The sequence below is a fragment of the Larimichthys crocea genome, chromosome XXII (genome assembly GCF_000972845.2).
Source record: "Larimichthys crocea isolate SSNF chromosome XXII, L_crocea_2.0, whole genome shotgun sequence".
In the NCBI taxonomy this organism is placed as follows: domain Eukaryota; kingdom Metazoa; phylum Chordata; class Actinopteri; family Sciaenidae; genus Larimichthys; species Larimichthys crocea.
Window position 1 is genome coordinate 17,327,465 of NC_040032.1, and position 17,716 is coordinate 17,345,180.

Consider the following 17,716-nt stretch of genomic DNA (forward strand, 5'->3'; position numbering starts at 1 on the left):
TGCATGTTTTTGGACTGTGGGAGGAAGCTGGAGTACCTGGAGAGAACCCATCCAGACATGGGGAGAACATACACACAAGAGTAACACTGGCAAATCACTGAAAGCTCAAAAGGTACCAAAGATTAAGCCATGGCACTTTGCCAACTGCAACAGGGACAATCTAGCCCAAGTGTGGTCTCTTGACCAGGCTTAGAGAGCAGGAGTGATTGCTGGATGAGAGACAGGTGTGCCTCATCAGCAAAACACGCATAACCACAACAATAGCTCTTTGATTGGAGGTAATTTGATCGACTTTACGTACAGCTGGGTTGTTAAAGCTCTAAAAAATCCTCACATTTTAAAATATATTGTGTTTTTGTATATTTATCTGCAAAGAAAAATGAACTTTCAGTTCAATAAAGTGGAGTAAATATACAATATTTTACACCAACAACATGTAGTGGAGGACAAGTATAAAGTATCAGATAATAGATCTACTACTAGTACTTATGTCTATCTTTACTTTCTACCACTGGTGGTGTACATGTCAGCATTGTATTACTGTAACATAAAATATACAGCAGCTTTCTGTGCTGCATAGGATAGATAGATAGATATATACAACAGACTGCAGAGTGCAGTGGACCGCTTTCAGCTGCACGGATTCAAAGGCTGCTATAATATTTATTATTCAACATTGAAAAATGATATATCTCTGAGAGAGCTACATTACCACACTCTCTGACTTTCTGTTGATGAATTATACATACGTAACCTGTTCACTTTCACGTCATAAAAAAACTCCAGCTAAAGTAAATTTATCATGCACTTTTACACCGAAAAACTAAAATGTTTTTACAATAAAATATCTCTGATATCCTGCACCGTTGCTCAACGTGACTCACAGGCAGGTAAGTTATTAGAGCAGACCTGATAATTCCAGTAATGAGCGAGGTTACTGAGGGAGATGTGTGGGGGCGGTGAACCTTTTAGCGTTATTAAACCTTCAGTCGGTGCAGGCGTCATATGGCCGTGTCCTGGGGAACACTGAAAGCATAGTGGGACTAGAAGAAGAGGGACGAGGGTGATGGAGAGGTGTGTTAATAAAGTTGATTGTCTGATAGGATGTAGCGTAATGAATTGTGTGGTTATTCATTCACTTAAAGGCCACACTGTGTTTTTATTGACAAGTGGGTAGCTGTGATTGACTCTCTGTTGTGTGTGATATACATTCACATCAACACACATCCACGCACGCACACGGACAGTCAATAAATGCCTAAACAAAAGCCTTTCTGAGGATGCGGCCAGGTCGGTTGCTGTGGTGACAGGAGGGCAGTAATGATGTTAAGCACCACAGAGACAGAAACAGCACTGCACCACCTTTCCTCCTCCTGCTGCTGCTCCACAGCAGTACGTCAACCTAAAGAACACACTCAAGTACAGAAAGTTAGAAACATGCTGTGCTGTGCTTTCTGCTGCAGTGCTGCAGCTACAGTTCAAGTGTGAGCAAAGTGACTGATAAGTATGATTATTACCTGCTAAAGATGCCTTTAGTTATAGTGATGACTCACAATAACTTAAAGATAAAGATTGGATAAAGGAGTAGAAACTATATGGGTGTAATATGAAGTTTTAATATTTGTAATATTGCTTAGAAATGAGTACTTTTGTAATTTAGCAACCGCAGTTTCAGAGTGCAATACCACTTCTGGAAATACAGACAGCTGTACAACATGTATTTGTTATGATTATGCTATTTATGATAAAAAAAATTAGAGAGTTGACAACTTTGCTAACAGCCGAATATCAAACAAGGTCAACAACACAAGACATAACAGCCACAGCTAATATTACTCACTAGCCCAACAACAAGAAGCCCAGCTCAACATCTTTAGTCTAAAGACTAAAAATCAGTCCCAGATTCACTCTCGTCTGGTGGCTTCTTGCTCGGTCACTCAATCCTTTTCTCTCTTAGCTTCTCTTAGGTGCTATTATGTCCATAAATGCTGCTGAGTGTCTTTACATTGCCTGCTTGCCCAGCTCCTGTTCTGGCACGACACTGGCTCTGTTCACCATCAACATTTCCACGCACCCCTGAAAACCTCCCCTTCCTGTGGGTTCAAAACGCTGTCTTGCAGGTTATCATACACAGAGCACAAAGTAACATAGTGCAGAAACAGACGTACAGGGAGCAGAGTGGCATCAACGTGATTTAAAGTCTCTGATTTTATGGTAGAAAAGTTACACAATGATGCCAAAGTTTGATAATTTACATATGCAGTCCCCGGGCAGGAAGATACGTAGTAAGTAAAGTACATAACCTCTTTATTTTTAATGAACATTATGAAAAGAAGAATGAAATTGATGACCAAATCACACATAACATAATTTAATGCTGTGGGTAATGTTCACATTTCACTCAGTTAAAGAAGCTTTTTCACTACTTGGATTCAAGTTTTGGACGTCATGTAGGCCTGTCTGGCTTGTGAACAGTAATATCCTGACTGGACCACCTACAAGAAGAGATATACAGGACCAATATATCACCCACATACATTTGTTCATCCAGTACAGTCTATTAAATATAGGACATACCACCTGCTTACTCATGCATTAAATCATTGCAGATAGACTGTTAACTGTGATGTGTAATCACAGGGATGGTTAGGGGTTTATACATTTTAAAAAGTCATGCATTAGCAGGGGGCTGACATGCTACACTGTGAACGAGAAAATGAACAAAATTTAACGAGAACTTAAATCGACCCGCTGCAAACCGAAACAGGCGAGTGTGTGCTGGCCAGCATGAGATGATACGTTGGCTGCAGCTCAAATAATTTCCACTGCGGTGGATAAGGGAACCATTTTAAACAATCCCTTGGTGTTCTGCTCTCCAATAAAGTGGCTGAAATGAAAACTGAAACAACAAAGTTTAAATCAGATAATGTGTGGGTACGCAGGGAATTAAGACCGCAGGCCTTTTAACACTGTGCCACTTTCTCTCTGCCTTATTTGCTGGAGGTGTGCAGAGATATTGATGTTGGACTAACTTTAATACACTGTAGTCATTACTCAGCAACTCACTTTTTTTGTTGTTTCTCAGCTTAAGACGCCAGTAAAAACCACCTAAACACCTATAAAACATAACATTAACTATTTATTAGATCTACAAAATAACGCACAAACCATCAAATGATAAAAATAAGTCAACAGATCTATCATAAAGGATGTTCAGCTGAGCTCCCTTGACTCCAGACTGCAGGTCTGCAGTATTATGACTCAGAATCAGACCCAGTGCTTTCCACAAACACACCACGTTATGCAGGAAACTGACTACATCTGATTACTTTCACTGTCATCTCACTTTTATTTGCAGAGTTTTTGATCAAATTGACATGTTTGTTCTTCAATGTCACACAGAGGAATCCATGAAAAACATCATATTTTTGCCACACACAGCAACTTTAGTTAGCATCAATGTCTAAACTTAATAACAAATAACAGAAACCCAGTTACCTTCACTACTGTATGTCAGTGTCTGCGTCATTTAGAGGTGCAGTATCTACCAATGATGCTTGCTTGCAAGAAAAGAAAATCAATTTGATTGATGATATTGGACTTCTTGACGTCTGGATTATTCAGTTTGCTTTCTCAAAGTCTCTTTAGCAGATACACTATCTGCACCACCAGTGCCTTTTTCCATCGTAGATGTCTTTTTTTAAATCTAAACAACCAGATGTGACTCATGATGTGACTGACGTCAAAAAGTCCTAATGAAATGAGTCTAGATTTTTCTGTACAGCAGCAACATGTACAGTATTGTCATCTGTGTGAGTTTTTCAGAGTAAAAATGAATAAATTATAAAAAAATATATAATATATTCAATACAATTTTACAGTAGTTTTTTTTTTTACAACCAAACTGTTTTATATTATTATGCCGATAATGACAAATTACAGTTATTTCTTATTTTTGTACAGAAAAAAAATAGTATTAATAATTATTTATACAGTATTTCTGTGCTTTCTTAAATTACATACAAATTTATATAAAATTACAGCAATTATCTGTAATTAAATATGTGGCTCACTTTATTTAAGGTGTTTGATTGCAATAATTCAGTTAAAAGTCTGTAAAATAACAAATTATTATGGAAGATGTTTGATTGTAAAATGTCTGTAACATAACAGTGTTTCTCCATCAAAGGTGTTTCGTAATAATTCAGGGATAATCTGTATAATAAATAATGTTTCTCTGCAAAACTTTGATTGAAAATTTCAGTAAATTTATAGTTGATGACATTTGTTTGAAATATGATATTTTATTTTCACTTAACAGGTTTTTTTTTTTTTACAGTGTGACTCTGTCCCTCCGGTAAATATCTAATTTAGAAAAATCAAAATATTATTATTTTTCCTCTGTATCGACGAATCAATGTCACCAGATTGATTGCCCTTTGCCATCTATTACACAGACATTCACCCTTGCCTCCTCATCAAATTTTCATCTGCTCTGCGACCTACTCGCCACCGCTGATTCATTACTATCCCAGTAATAAGACAGCACGAGGAGAAGAATCATTTCATTATTCCTCTCCCATGTTCCTTGGATATTTCCCTCTCTGCCTCTTCACTCATTCATAAAGATGAAATTGAAGTTGGCTTATTCGTCTCTGGAGCCTGCTCCACTTCGAGCCTCTTAATGTCTCGGGCCATCAATCCGTGTCAGTCTCCATTCTGCTCTCTGCAAGTAACTCCTTACATGATAACCCTGCTTGGCACCGTCTCTCTGCCCTCTCTCTCTCTCTGTCTCCATCTGGTCCTCTCCTCCTCCACCTGACTCACCCCTCTCTCTTTGCACTGCTTCCACCACCTCCACGTTTTATTTTGCCCACCTGGCTTCCTCCGACCTTCTCTGTCCTCACTCATGTAGGAGCTAGTCTGGCTTTTCCACCTTTGAATTTAACATTGATTCCAGTGTTCCAGTGTCATTGCTCCCCTTTCTCCTTGTTTATATCTGTGAAAGTCTTCTGCTGTACTGCAGGAAATCCCTCCCACACCTTCCTCTCTCTGAAACTGGCTTTGACCCCCATTCATCACTTTTCTTTCACAACAAAGGATTTTGACGCCAAATAGAACATTGACAAAAACTGAGATATATTTTCCAGAAAGCTTTTTATTGTCTCCTTCTGTAACTCTACTCATGCTGACACCTCAGTCGCCTCAGTTGATGATATATATTACTGAACAAACATGTAGGCTTTGTCTGCCTATATCCTTTAAATCTGTTTCCACAGCCGGATGGATGACGTGTAAACATACATGTACGTGCACACATTCGCATCTGCTTCTCTTTAAAGATCCGACTTAAGAACATATAATCCTCCACTGGGAGCCCAAATTAGCCAAGAAATTGCTTACCGCAGTATCTGTTTGTGTGCCGTCCTCTCAGCGTCACATGACACTGCTTCACCACCAGCCTGGTGATTTCAAAAGGCTGATGATGTGAGAAGTCGTGGGTCATTTGATGCTGATTTTATTTTTCCAATCCTGCATGGCAGTGAATTGTACTGTCAAACAACTGTAACAAAAAACTAGTTTTACGAATATAATTTTACTCTGGTGCTAAAAATCCTTTTAGTCAGTAGATACAGGCAGTTTTACAGCTCTGGAAGTAATGGTAGACTCAGTAGAGAGCTACCTGAGCAGAGAAGATGCATTTCTGCAATGAGATCTTTAAAAACACTACCACACAGGGGAGGACAGATGCATAGTTTCATTATGCTGAACTCAAGGACAAAGCAGATCAATGTAGAGAAGGATGCAATCGACAGAAAAACCACATACTGTAGTATTAGTATTAGGCCCCAAAACACCTTTGCAGCATGATCTGTCCGAATAACATCCAAATACACAGTGTAGCCCGTGAACCTTTGGCTCACAAGCTCTCCCTCTACACCCATCCTCCACATGCTTCTTCTACCTCCTATAGATCAATAAACAGATCACATAAATTAGGTGTAAGCCTAATCTTATTTTGTAATTGCACAAGATCTCACGTGGTTAGCATCCATCAGTTTTGTGCAATGAACAGCTGGAGAGGATGCAAATGTTCCCACTGCAGATGTGACATTTTTTTTACAAAAATCTAGAGGAAGAGAGGTTGTAATAATCTGATTTAGGCTGGAATTGAACCAAGAAGTTACCTCATTTCCCCATGAACATGTCTAAACCTTGAACATTGCAGGGCAGGGCTTTTATTTTGTCCCTGCACAGCTGTTTCCCGACTCATAGCATTAGATGGGGGAAGGTGGAGAGCAGCAGATTTATATGGACATTTAGGGGTCACAGTTTAGAGGCTGAGTGTCAGCAAAGTGAATTGTGTGTAGTGGTAATGATCACACTGAAACATAGCGCCTCTAAGAGGAGCAAACTGCAAACTACAGCTTCAATCTAAGCAAACAAACCATCCAAATCCTCCTAATGTTGGTTGGTAATAATCAGATCAAGAGATTATTTGTCTAACAGTGTAAATAATTCACCTGACAGAGAATGACAGACTGAAAGTGGAAGAAAAGCTGTGACTAAATGAGACATTTAAACATGTTTTCTGCTGTCTCTCATTGGTATTTTGTCCTGAAGGATCAGGCACCTCTGGACCACCTGAGGTCTTAATCCGGACTTCTCCATTCATCCACGTGGATCTCATCATCCCACCTCTCACAGTTCACGACTGCTGATCTCTGCCTGTGTGCATGAAATGTCTAGATAAAGAGATTATTCTGCACACTGGTTCAAAACATTGTACATGTAGACAGTGTGCAAAACCCTTCATCATGTGTCCTGACGGTTGTTTTTCCAACAGACGAGGCTGAGGAAGGACATGTTATATGCATGAAAGCGTCTGAATAAAATGAAAAGGAAACTGAAATAATAATTTCCCTTTCCGCTGGCACACTCCTCAGTGTACATGGAGACCCAGTTTCAAGGACCGACAGTACAAAATTACGTTAGCATTTAGTTTCAAGCTGGCATTTGGCCACAGGAGCCATTACAGAAATATGCAAACATAATCAGGACCTCAGTCAGATGCCTAATACAATGAATGAAAGCAATACATTAACAAAGGTTAAAAGGAGAAACAGCATCCCTCGCCTGGCTCGCTTCCAAAAATTAAGATTCAGATTTTATTCTTGTGATAATCATCAAGCAGGCGAAGCCTCGAATACAAAGTAAAAGATGTAGACTACATGTTAGTTTTTTTTTAAATAATATTAGCATCATAGCATTTTAAGCTGAGGAACAAACCAAAACTTAACATAACATGTTGTTTGACATGTCTTCTGATCTTCTGAAGCTCCAAACTTCAAATCTATCTTCACATCGGAGCAACATAAGATCAGTCATAACATGCTAAAAGTTAACATGGCTATGTTGTGTTCATCACAGACTATATAAAACATGGATAGTACCTGCAATGTCACCCACACGTTTCTAAAGAGCCGTTGTGAAGCTCATAGTGTGGTGGCTCCCTCGTCGCCGTCTTGGCAGTCCTGCCTCTGTCGCCTCCCAGCTAATCTGAAGATGAGCGTGGGTGGAGCTGAGGTGGGCTGAATGAAGCCTGTTAGCTCAAATAAGCCACCTGTGATGGCACCAGTCAATCAAAGTGGCCACGCTCTTAATTATGCATAACTTTAAGCCTTGATATGATTTGAACAGAGGGTGGTTGGTTAGCACTGGTGACCAGTTCTGCCCAAGATTTACCCAGTCCTCTTTAACTATGGTTATGGAAGATGGATAAATTATTTGAACAGGTGCTCAGTACAGTTGTCATGAACGTGAAAATTAACTGAAACCAGACTTTTTGTACCAGACTGTAAACATTTCTGCTGTGAAGTTGGACATTTTAACGTGGGGGCTTATGGAGACTGACTCGTTATGTAGCCTTCCATAGCTGTAGTCAAGTGGACGTTTGAGGAACTGCAGTTTTTGGCACTGTGTTGGCCTTATTTCACAGCTTGCTTCACGCAAAACACAACAAATTAGAGTTGAGGCTGATTAAAACTTTAATTTGATTACAGGGCTGGATGAAATTTTATAGAATCTTCAACGTTAATCAAATCAAATCAATTCATCCTGAAGGGGAGCATTAATGTTTGTACCAAATTTCAATGCAAACTATCAAACATGATATTTCAGTCTGGATCAAAGTGGACTGGACTGTGTATTTCAACCCCTAAAACCATGAAGCTAACAACACTGTAAAGCAACTGAACTGACAGCAAAGATAAAGTGCTGAAAACTTATTTTTGTGTTTATTTTTGACCAAAGAGAGCCCACTCAACTGAGTATTTATAACTCTCAGAAAGTCAGAAACTGCTGAGACTTTAAGATTTTAATGGAACATCAGATGTTTTGTTTTTTAGACCCCAAAATAGGTTTGCACTTTAATTATTCAGTTTTAACCTCGCTCAGAGGCTGGAAACAACAAAAACCTGCATCACTTTTCCTCTGACGTCTATTTGTGTGTTTCTTTTTTTGTGTAACAGCTTCAGATTTTACACCCTGATGACGTGACAGTGTTTTTGTCCACCATGCAGCTCTTTTTCAATTAGCAGCTCCCAGCATGGTCGTCCAAACCCAGCAGTGTGCGCCTGAAAATGAAATTAAATCTGTTACGTCTGTTCTCAGGCGTTGACTCTAAAGGACAATGAGTCAATTTTGACCCCCTGTTGAACAAAATCACATTGCAAAGCTTGCTGGGTGTGGAATATAGCGCTGCTTTTAGCTGTTACAACTATAGAAGACGAAGCAATGAGTGGATGTCACCTGCTATCTGCCCTCCTGAGCCACCAGATGTTGCTGTAGTGCAGGAACAGACGGTGGAGACTCACAAGGAGGCTGGTCAGCATCTGGATTTTTAAAAATATGCAAAACAAGCTGTATTTCTTACTTTCTGCAAACGTAGCATTGTGGAGATGCAAAGTGTAAACAAGTTTGACTGGTGGTCAGTGTAGCATGACACCATCGGGTTCAGGAGAGGTGATACATCTGGCTCCAGTGAGGCAAAAGGCAAAGTCAGACAGGACGAACTGTTCCTGTTACTCAAATTCTCAGAGTGGAAAGAAAAGTTGGGTGTGTTTCCCCCTCGATCAGAGTTCAACCACATGAGGAATTTCTCATCTGTGTGTATTTTCACCATTTACATGTTTGTTGGATAATTTTTTGGAGTTCCCACCCCACACACTCACAGCTATCTGTCATCTGGTCGTACATGAGCAGCCCTCCGAGTAACATCCCCGGGTCAAAGAGTTCACTGTAGCTACACTAGAAATGGTTTGTTGCTCCAGAAGATGTCCCCACGAAACAGAAAGCAGAGTGCGTCTGCATTTTTATGCATTTCCTGTAAAAACGGTCATATTTAGAGGGACTTGGCACAGATATTGATTGGCTATTGTAAAAGCCAAGGCCCTGGGACTGAGCACAACCCTCAAAACCAGCGGTGGCCAGTCTGGCAGGGAATACAGCAGCTTACCGAGGTGTGTTTCGTGCTGGGTTTGGCTCATGGCATCCCGGGCTGAGCCAATTTGGTCTAATGACAACTAGCGATTTGTTAAAAGGACACTCATTGTTGTTCATGATTGCTCAAATATCAAAACAGAGAACAAATGCTTATCTTATTGACGGGACATTTTTAGATGATCAGCTGAACATTTTAAAGCACAAAATCCCCAAATTCTTCTGGTTCTGGTGACTCACTTTTGAATATTTTCCAGTTGTCACAGTCTTGTATAATAGTATATTGCATAACTTTGAGTTTTTGACCTTAATCGGAAAAAACAAGCAGCATGAATACAATCAACTCTTTGTCACAGTTCTGTCAAGAAAATAAAAAAGAAATGAAGTAGATGAAAGCATCAGTTTCCTAATTTAATTAAAATGGGTAAAGTCTGATATATGGAATATTTGAAATGCCTAAAACAAAATCAATGAAATAAAATGAAATACCATGCATAATTAAATGAAAAGCATGTTAAAGGACTTTTGTCTTTAATAACTGAATAAATTGTTTAACTGCATTTCTCACGCCACATTAACACCAAATCACAACACAGAAAATAAAGTGGCAAAGTGTTTTGTCTTTCAGTGTTGTCCAACAGAAGACAGCTGTTATGATGTTTTGATACAAAAAGCGAATCCAAATGCAGAATGAGGGAACAAGAGGAAACTTTAATCACTTACAGAAAGAGGCAGGTAAACACAGAATAACAAAATGCGGCTGAGGAAAAAAACAAATTAAATCCAACAAAAGTCCAATAAACTTTAGTCCAACGTGGAAAAAAAATCAAGATATATACTAGAAGCAGGAACAGCAGCATGGGGAGAAGCGAAAGAGCCAGTTCGAATACAGAGCACGTGACGAGGGAAAGAGATAAAACACATGGATTAAATACAAGAGAATTAATTAAACCCAGGTGATGCAGAAAAACAGAAAACAAAGACAACATTAGGAACAACTCTCTCAACTTAAAACAGGAAATGCTAAATCAGAAAACCGTGACAGCAGCATCACTTTATTTTAAATCTTCCAGGTTTTCCTGTTTTTCTCACAGTTTATTATTTACTTATAATCAAAATTAAACCAAACTCAAATAATAACTGAAAAAAGGAAGTAAAGCTTGCAGCTGACTGATGCTCAAGTGTTATGCTGGTACAGCTTGTGTGCAGGAAAGAGGAAATATTCCCTGTGCGTCAACACTGTGATGAACTGGTGACCAGTTTATCACAGAGTGTACCCCACCTCTCGCCCAATGTCAGCTGGGATCGACTTGATCATGGAGTACAGTTGTCATGAACGAGAAAATGAGCTGTAGAGACCAAAACAGTTTTTTGTACCAGGCTGTAAACATGTTTATTTCTGCTGTGAAGTTGGACATTTTAACGTGGGGACTTATGGAGACTGACTCACTTCTGGAGCCAAATTCAAGTGGACGTTTGAGGAACTGCAGTTTATTTATTTTTTTGGCACTTCTGTGTTGGCTTCACTTCACAGCCACAGAGACTACCTACCTGTGTTAGCATGCCATCTGCTAGTTAGTGTAAAACACAAAGTGCAGCTGAGGCTGATATAAAAAAACTCGATCTGATCAAAATTAAATAAAGAGTGTTAATCACGTCAAAACAGTTCATTAACTGCTGCTGTATGTTTGTTGCAGTTACAGCTTATGTGCAGAAAAAAAGGAAATATCGCTTCATATATCATTAACCCCGCAGATGTACCAGTGTTCAAAGATCAGACTCATAACTGGGTGTCTTGATGTATTCATTGATGGGCTGGGTGAGTGGGTGACTTCACACGTTGCCTAACAATGTTATCACATTTGATGTCATCGTCCTATCTCAAAGCCGCTCCACGTCCTGACTTGCTCGTGTCGACAAGGCTGACATGGTTGGAATGCCACGGAGGAGCAAAGGGGGGGGGGTCTGTCCTTGTCGTCATAGAAACCGCCTGGATATACGACAGCAGTCTGACAAGAGTCGTCAGGATTTACATGTTACATATGAAAAACAAAAACACATCTCTGTGATATGCCACGACCTGTCCCTCTCCCTTCCTCTTTATTGTCTTGACATGAAACTCGCACAGAGAGAAGGGGATTCACATTCCACAGCTGCCTTCTTGCTGCCTATTTCAGTTTCAGACACAAACATCACCACTTTGAATTAAGGCAATAAATAATCTTCACTGCTCTCTAATTACTCTGACTGCCTTCTTGTGCTTCCCTCAAAAAGAAAAAAGAAGAAAAAGGAAACTGCACTGTTCTCGAGGATTTTTTTCATCATCCCTCTCCCTCCTAATCCTTTCTCGTTCTTTTAGTGGTAGAGTTAGAAATTTGGAGAATTCTTCTCAGTGACCACACCAAACTCTCCAGTCACATGTCCTCTTTTTTTTTCCCTTCCCCGTCCTTCTCCTAAATAAGGAATTACAATTTGAGTGGGGAAAAAGAGAAAGAGAAAAGGGGCGGGTCATGGAGTGAAATAAGAGGACCTCGAAGGCGTATCTCTCTCTCTTTCTCTCTCCCTATTTCTGTTGAATGTGGTGAAGTCATATATCACAGACAAGGGTGTTTGCTGTACTTATGTTGGCAGTCCTATACAGTGCACTCTGCACTGTGTTGTAAGGAAGAAGAAGAGCAGGAACACAAGCCCAAACTCACCTGTAATTCACCTGAAAGCTTCAACACAAAGTAAGTAAACACCTCCTTTTTCTTGTTGTTTTTCTCTGGACTTCACTCATCAATCTCAGTTTTCTGGTTTCTCACGAGAGTGAAAACATTTCTTTGGCGCTTTTAAGTTTCTGGTTAACTGCAGGAAGCATTAAAAGTGTAATGCATCACATACCCCACCCTCGCTGTCTGTCGCTTCCCCTCTCTGCTCGTGCTTGATACAGAGAATAAACACTGAGTTAATGTTTAGTTTCTTCCGTGTGGATTAGACCCCTTGAATGAGCTGATCTTAAATTCTTGTGTTTCTTATCTACTTGTTTTCAGCACTCTCACACTCCAAGGCCTCACAGCTTCAGCTTCAGCCTGCCCTTAACATGTAGCCACTACTAGTCTAATAATATGTAATTTTCTAGTTTAATTTGTGCTCTGAAAACCAGGCCCCGCCGGTTCAGGCAGTAAAACTCGTGCATGGGTTGTCACATATGTTTGGATCACGGATAAAGTTTTATGTGCATGCAAGCAAGTTCTTTGGACTATTGGGTAACCTAAGGAGCGTGACTTCAGGTGGTGTTTGGGCTGTTCTCACTAGTCTTCAGTGATAAAGGTAGAAATGCTGAATTAACAGTCTGGGTCAGCAGCAGCTGGGACTGTGCAGGATGTCAGAGAAACATGGCCGTGAACATTGTAAGAAATATTCATGCGAACCAGCTCACGTCACAAAAATGGTTTCAGACCAACTTTTTTAGCCGTTGGAGCGGAATGAATAATTATGAGTAGGAAATGGTTTTAAAATGAGTCGACCACTGTGATGTAAAAGTTGAAGAATTTGGGGCGGGGGATGAGAATGACGACGATAACAGTAACATCTTCTGAGTCAAGATGCTTAACCCTCAAGTGGCATCAGGGATCAGTGGGCGAAGCACAGAGGAGGAGGCAGTCTTTAATAAAATATAAAAAATAAAGACCTATGATGTGATTTGTAGTGAAGCTGATGTGGTTTAAGGCCTGTAAATGTAAAAATATTGTTGTTTGATAGTAGTTTGTAGGCCAGAAAGCTAATTTAATGTGTGGTGACATGTACACAGAGCAAAGGTTCATTCATAAAAGCTTTGAGGCTATTTACAAACATATTTATTAAAAATTAAGATGTGTTACTGCTTGTTAAAGCATGTATAAGAAGCAATACATCACCCATTTTATGATATTTCAATTTAGGAATCTCCACGGTAGCGTCATAGCTGTTGCTTTTCGTGGCGTACTTTAACTGTGACTCTATGATTACAAAATGTTCCCAGTGGGCTCCTCCCAGTTAGTTTCTTAACATCCACAAATCTACATAATCTAAAACACACACTCCAACACCTGTACACACACTCTGCTTGTTTACTGTCTACTTTACTGTAAAATCCTGACCTAATCTTAAGATATCCGATCCAGAAGTTTTACGTGAGGAGTTCAGAGAACAAAGTGCAGATTAGACCGAGGGTCGATCTGAAAAAGAGTAGACTCCCTGACTTCATCATCCCTCATCGCTCACTGCACGCAGAGATAAGTCCTGATGTTTGCAGCAGCTGGATGTTCTCCGGGCGTGCTAGGACATACCACAGATGGAAGTCCCGTGATTGAGAAAGAGACTTTTGGATGTGTGTGAATGTTTAGATATTTAATTCACCCTTGTTTCTGGTTTTTGGAACAACTTGGCAAACAGGAAGACGCTGCTCCTCTGCATGCTCATATAACCACTGCAACTTCAGACAATGAACAAAGACAAAAGAGTGATCTCTGGCAGCTGGGGCTCCAGTGTGGAGTTGTTAGACACAAAGATGATTTGTCAATCTGTCAACACGTATTGTGTAAGACCAGCAAGCTTCTGATTTGCAAAAGGTATGTGTTTCTGCCCTCGAGGACTTAATAAAACTACTTTATATCTGCAGAAATACAACACAGATTCTTACACATATGCACGCAATCCTACATGATACCTCCAGCCTCATGCTTTCTCTATATTTGCAGAGCATGCCATTCATTTGTGGGCAGGAAGTTAAATATTGTAAGAGTAGGAGGGTTTTTCCTATCAGCTATAAACATCTCCATATGTCATCTTCCTTCCCTAGAAATTTAGAAGCCATATCTGTAAAAGCAATAACTGCACACATACTTCTCTTGTTTTTAAGTTAAAGGCCGTTCCCATGGTGAAGTGTGTTGTTTTGTTTAGAGTCTTGTACACACATAGCTACCTTTGTCAGAGAGGGAGGAAGGAAATGACAGCTGAACGAGCAAACAGGATACAGAGAGCAGGAGGGGGAGGCGGTCCCGCTAAAGCCAACAGGAAGCTCATACTGCATTAATAAGTTAGACAGGCCGACCATAATTACTTACAGAGAACAGCAGGGGTGTAATTCTTGAAGACGTTTAGCATTTGCAACTTCCACGGTACAAACTCTTGACATGGTTTGGATAATGGGAATAGAAAGCCAGAGTCTGGGGGTGTCAGTTATCCAAACATCTGCACATCAGCTCATCTGAATCATAGAAAATACACATGTATACATATATTCTGGCCTTAAAGGGATAGTTCAACATTTTGGGAACACTGACTTTGGGACTGTTGCTTCGCTGCGAGCAGCAGTGCTTCTTGTAGTTTAATTGTAGTTCTTCTGGCAGTAATTAAACAAGTGTTTGCACTGTCGCTTCACAGCAAGAAGGTTGGTTCTGGTTTTAACCCCAGTTCAGGCCCTTCCTGTGTGGCTTCCTCCCACAGTCGCAGGTTAACTGGTGACACTAAATTGCCAGTAGGTGTAAATGTGAGCGTGAATGGTTGTTTGTCTCTGTGTGTCAGCTCTGTAATGAGCTGGTGACTTATCCAGGGGTGTACCCCGCCTCTCGCCCAATGTTAGCTGGCATAGTCTCAGGCCGGTTACAGAAAATGGATGAATGGTTTTAATGTGTGATCATTTGTGAGCTTTGTTGGTGCTGCTTAGCAAACTTTGTTACCAGACAGAGACACACACACACACACACACACACACACACACACACACAATAGAAACACATTCACATGCACGTATGAGGAAGTGTGTGTAAAATCCCTGTTTGTTCTGATTACAGGCCAGGACTTTGGGTGTGAGCACGGCAGGAATTTGATTGTGAATATTGTTAATGTGTTAAATATCGATATTGAAAAGGAGTTAACTTTGTTTACCTAGCTGCCTATCTAACACCACCTTTCCCTGCCAACAGGATCAGCATGTCAAACAGAGGTCCTGCCTACGGTCTGACCCGCGAGGTACAGAGTAAGATTGATAAGAAATACGACCCGGAACTGGAGGAAAGGCTGGTGGCGTGGATCATCGCCCAGTGTGGCTCTGGAGTCAGCCAGCCCGAGCCGGGCAAGACCGGATTTCAAATCTGGCTCAAAGATGGATGTGTGAGTGTTGGGTTTGCATAAATGTAAACACCACATTGTAATTCACATTGTGTAGAGTTTATTTAGGCATGTTTCTCTCTGTGTTTGCAGGTGCTGGGTCAGCTCATCAACAGCCTGTACGGATCCAACAAGCCGATCAAGGCCATCAAGAGCTCCGGCATGGCGTTTAAGCAGATGGAGATGATATCCATGTTCCTCAAAGCTGCAGAGAACTATGGAATCACCAAAACGGACATGTTTCAGACCGTAGACCTCTTTGAGAGTAAGACAATCGGCAGTTTTGTTATGTGTTTACCACAAAGTTAGAGAGGAAGTGAAGCTGTGTTCAGAGGCGGAGAGCATAGGTCACTGTCATGTGTTTGTGTCTCTGTTCACGTGAGATTGTTGCATGTTTCCAGGCAAAGACCTGGCTGCTGTCCAGAGGACCCTGATGGCTCTGGGTAGTCTGGCTGTAACAAAGAGCGATGGGTGCTACAGAGGAGACCCCAGCTGGTTCCATAAGTGAGTGTTTTCCCCCCTTCGTGTATAAACTACTCACTCTCTGTGGAGAGTTGGTCAAACAAAGGAGGTTTCATTTCACTGCTGAGAGATGAGATTGTGGACTGAGAGATGCTGTGTTTGTATGTGTGCAGGAAGGCTCAAGAGAACAGAAGAGATTTCTCAGAGGAGCAGCTGACCGAAGGCAAAAATGTCATCGGCCTGCAAATGGGTACAAATAAAGGAGCATCTCAAGCTGGAATGACAGGCTATGGACGGCCCAGGCAGATCATCAACAACCCCTGAATCTGAGCAGCGAGGATGGAGAAACTCTTGACTCTTACCTCGGACGTGAGGAGAAATGTAATCTGACTGTTTTCAAGGCTAAACTGGACCAAAACAGGGATCAACGAGAAAATGTGCACATATACAACACAGACTCCATGTTGAACACACATATATATGAACATAAACAGTTTAGACAGAGTATTTTACACAGTAAATTAGGTTATATTTTTTCATTCCAGTTGCATGTTTCAACCCACGACCTAAAAATGAAATGTCCTTTGCCTTACTGCAAACCAGACTTCTTACCTTCCAGACACACAGAGTCTCGCAAAAATCAGCTTGCAGATACTGAGTAATCCATCACATCCAATATTTAGTTTGCTTTATTCTTTATTTTACAGCATGCAGTCAGGAACTCTTTTCAGAAGTCGACCCCTATGTTTCACTTGTTTGCTTTTTGTTTTGAAAATGAACGATAAAGAGAAAGTGGTTAAATGTGATGCACTTACCAGCCACTTCATTAGGTGCACTTGTACTATAATGTGATCCAATATAACAACGGTGCAATAAATTCTACTTTATGAAGCTTATAATATTTCAGTTTTTATTGACACTGTCAGAGAGGTATTAATTGAACTGTTATGTTTATTATTGAGGTTGTAGTTTACTGTAGTGTTAAACTGGACTGCATTATATTGAGAGGTGTTTCTAATATTTTGGCCACCTCATTTACATACATGAGAGGGCCACAATATTAGAACCACCTTTCACTATAATTCAGTCCAGTTCAACTACAGCACTCAACACCTCAATAATGAACATGAAGTTGAATTACGACCTCTCTGACGGTGTCGACAAAAACTGAAACATTATAAACTTCGTAAAAGTTGAATTTGTTGCAGAATTGTTGTGTTGGATCACACTGGATTGTACAGGTGTACCTAATGAAGTGGCCGGTCGCTGTAGATAACCAGCCTCAGTTTCGAGTCTGATTTATTGTGTGCTGAAATCAGTTGGAATAAGTGGCAGCCTGGAAGGTAATAAGTGTTGTGTGTAAAGCACAAAATTGGAAGATAATAGGTTATAAGAAGTAAATCCACCAGTGTAATCGTGTAAGTTTAGAAAGTGAATTGAAAAGTTTCAAGAAAAGTATAAAAAATACAGCATAACGTGTGTTTTAGCTGCTCCATAACACAATCTGCAGTTATACGCTCTCTGTTTACTTATTTCTAATCCATATGAATTTATGTTTAAGAGTTTAATGCATCATTTATAAAGACCATGATTTTGAAATAAAGTTTGATTTACCTGTAAA

General features: G+C 40.3%; 1 protein-coding gene across 1 annotated transcript; it reads left to right on the top strand.

Moving 5' to 3' along the window:
• The first annotated feature begins 12,040 nt into the window (after positions 1-12,040).
• On the top strand, positions 12,041-17,716 carry LOC104919720 (transgelin). The gene is made up of 5 exons (XM_010731789.3): positions 12,041-12,230; positions 15,450-15,636; positions 15,727-15,898; positions 16,035-16,137; positions 16,269-17,716. Exons 2-5 carry the CDS (start codon positions 15,457-15,459, stop codon positions 16,417-16,419), a joined length of 606 nt encoding a protein of 201 aa, XP_010730091.1. The 5' UTR covers positions 12,041-12,230; positions 15,450-15,456; the 3' UTR covers positions 16,420-17,716.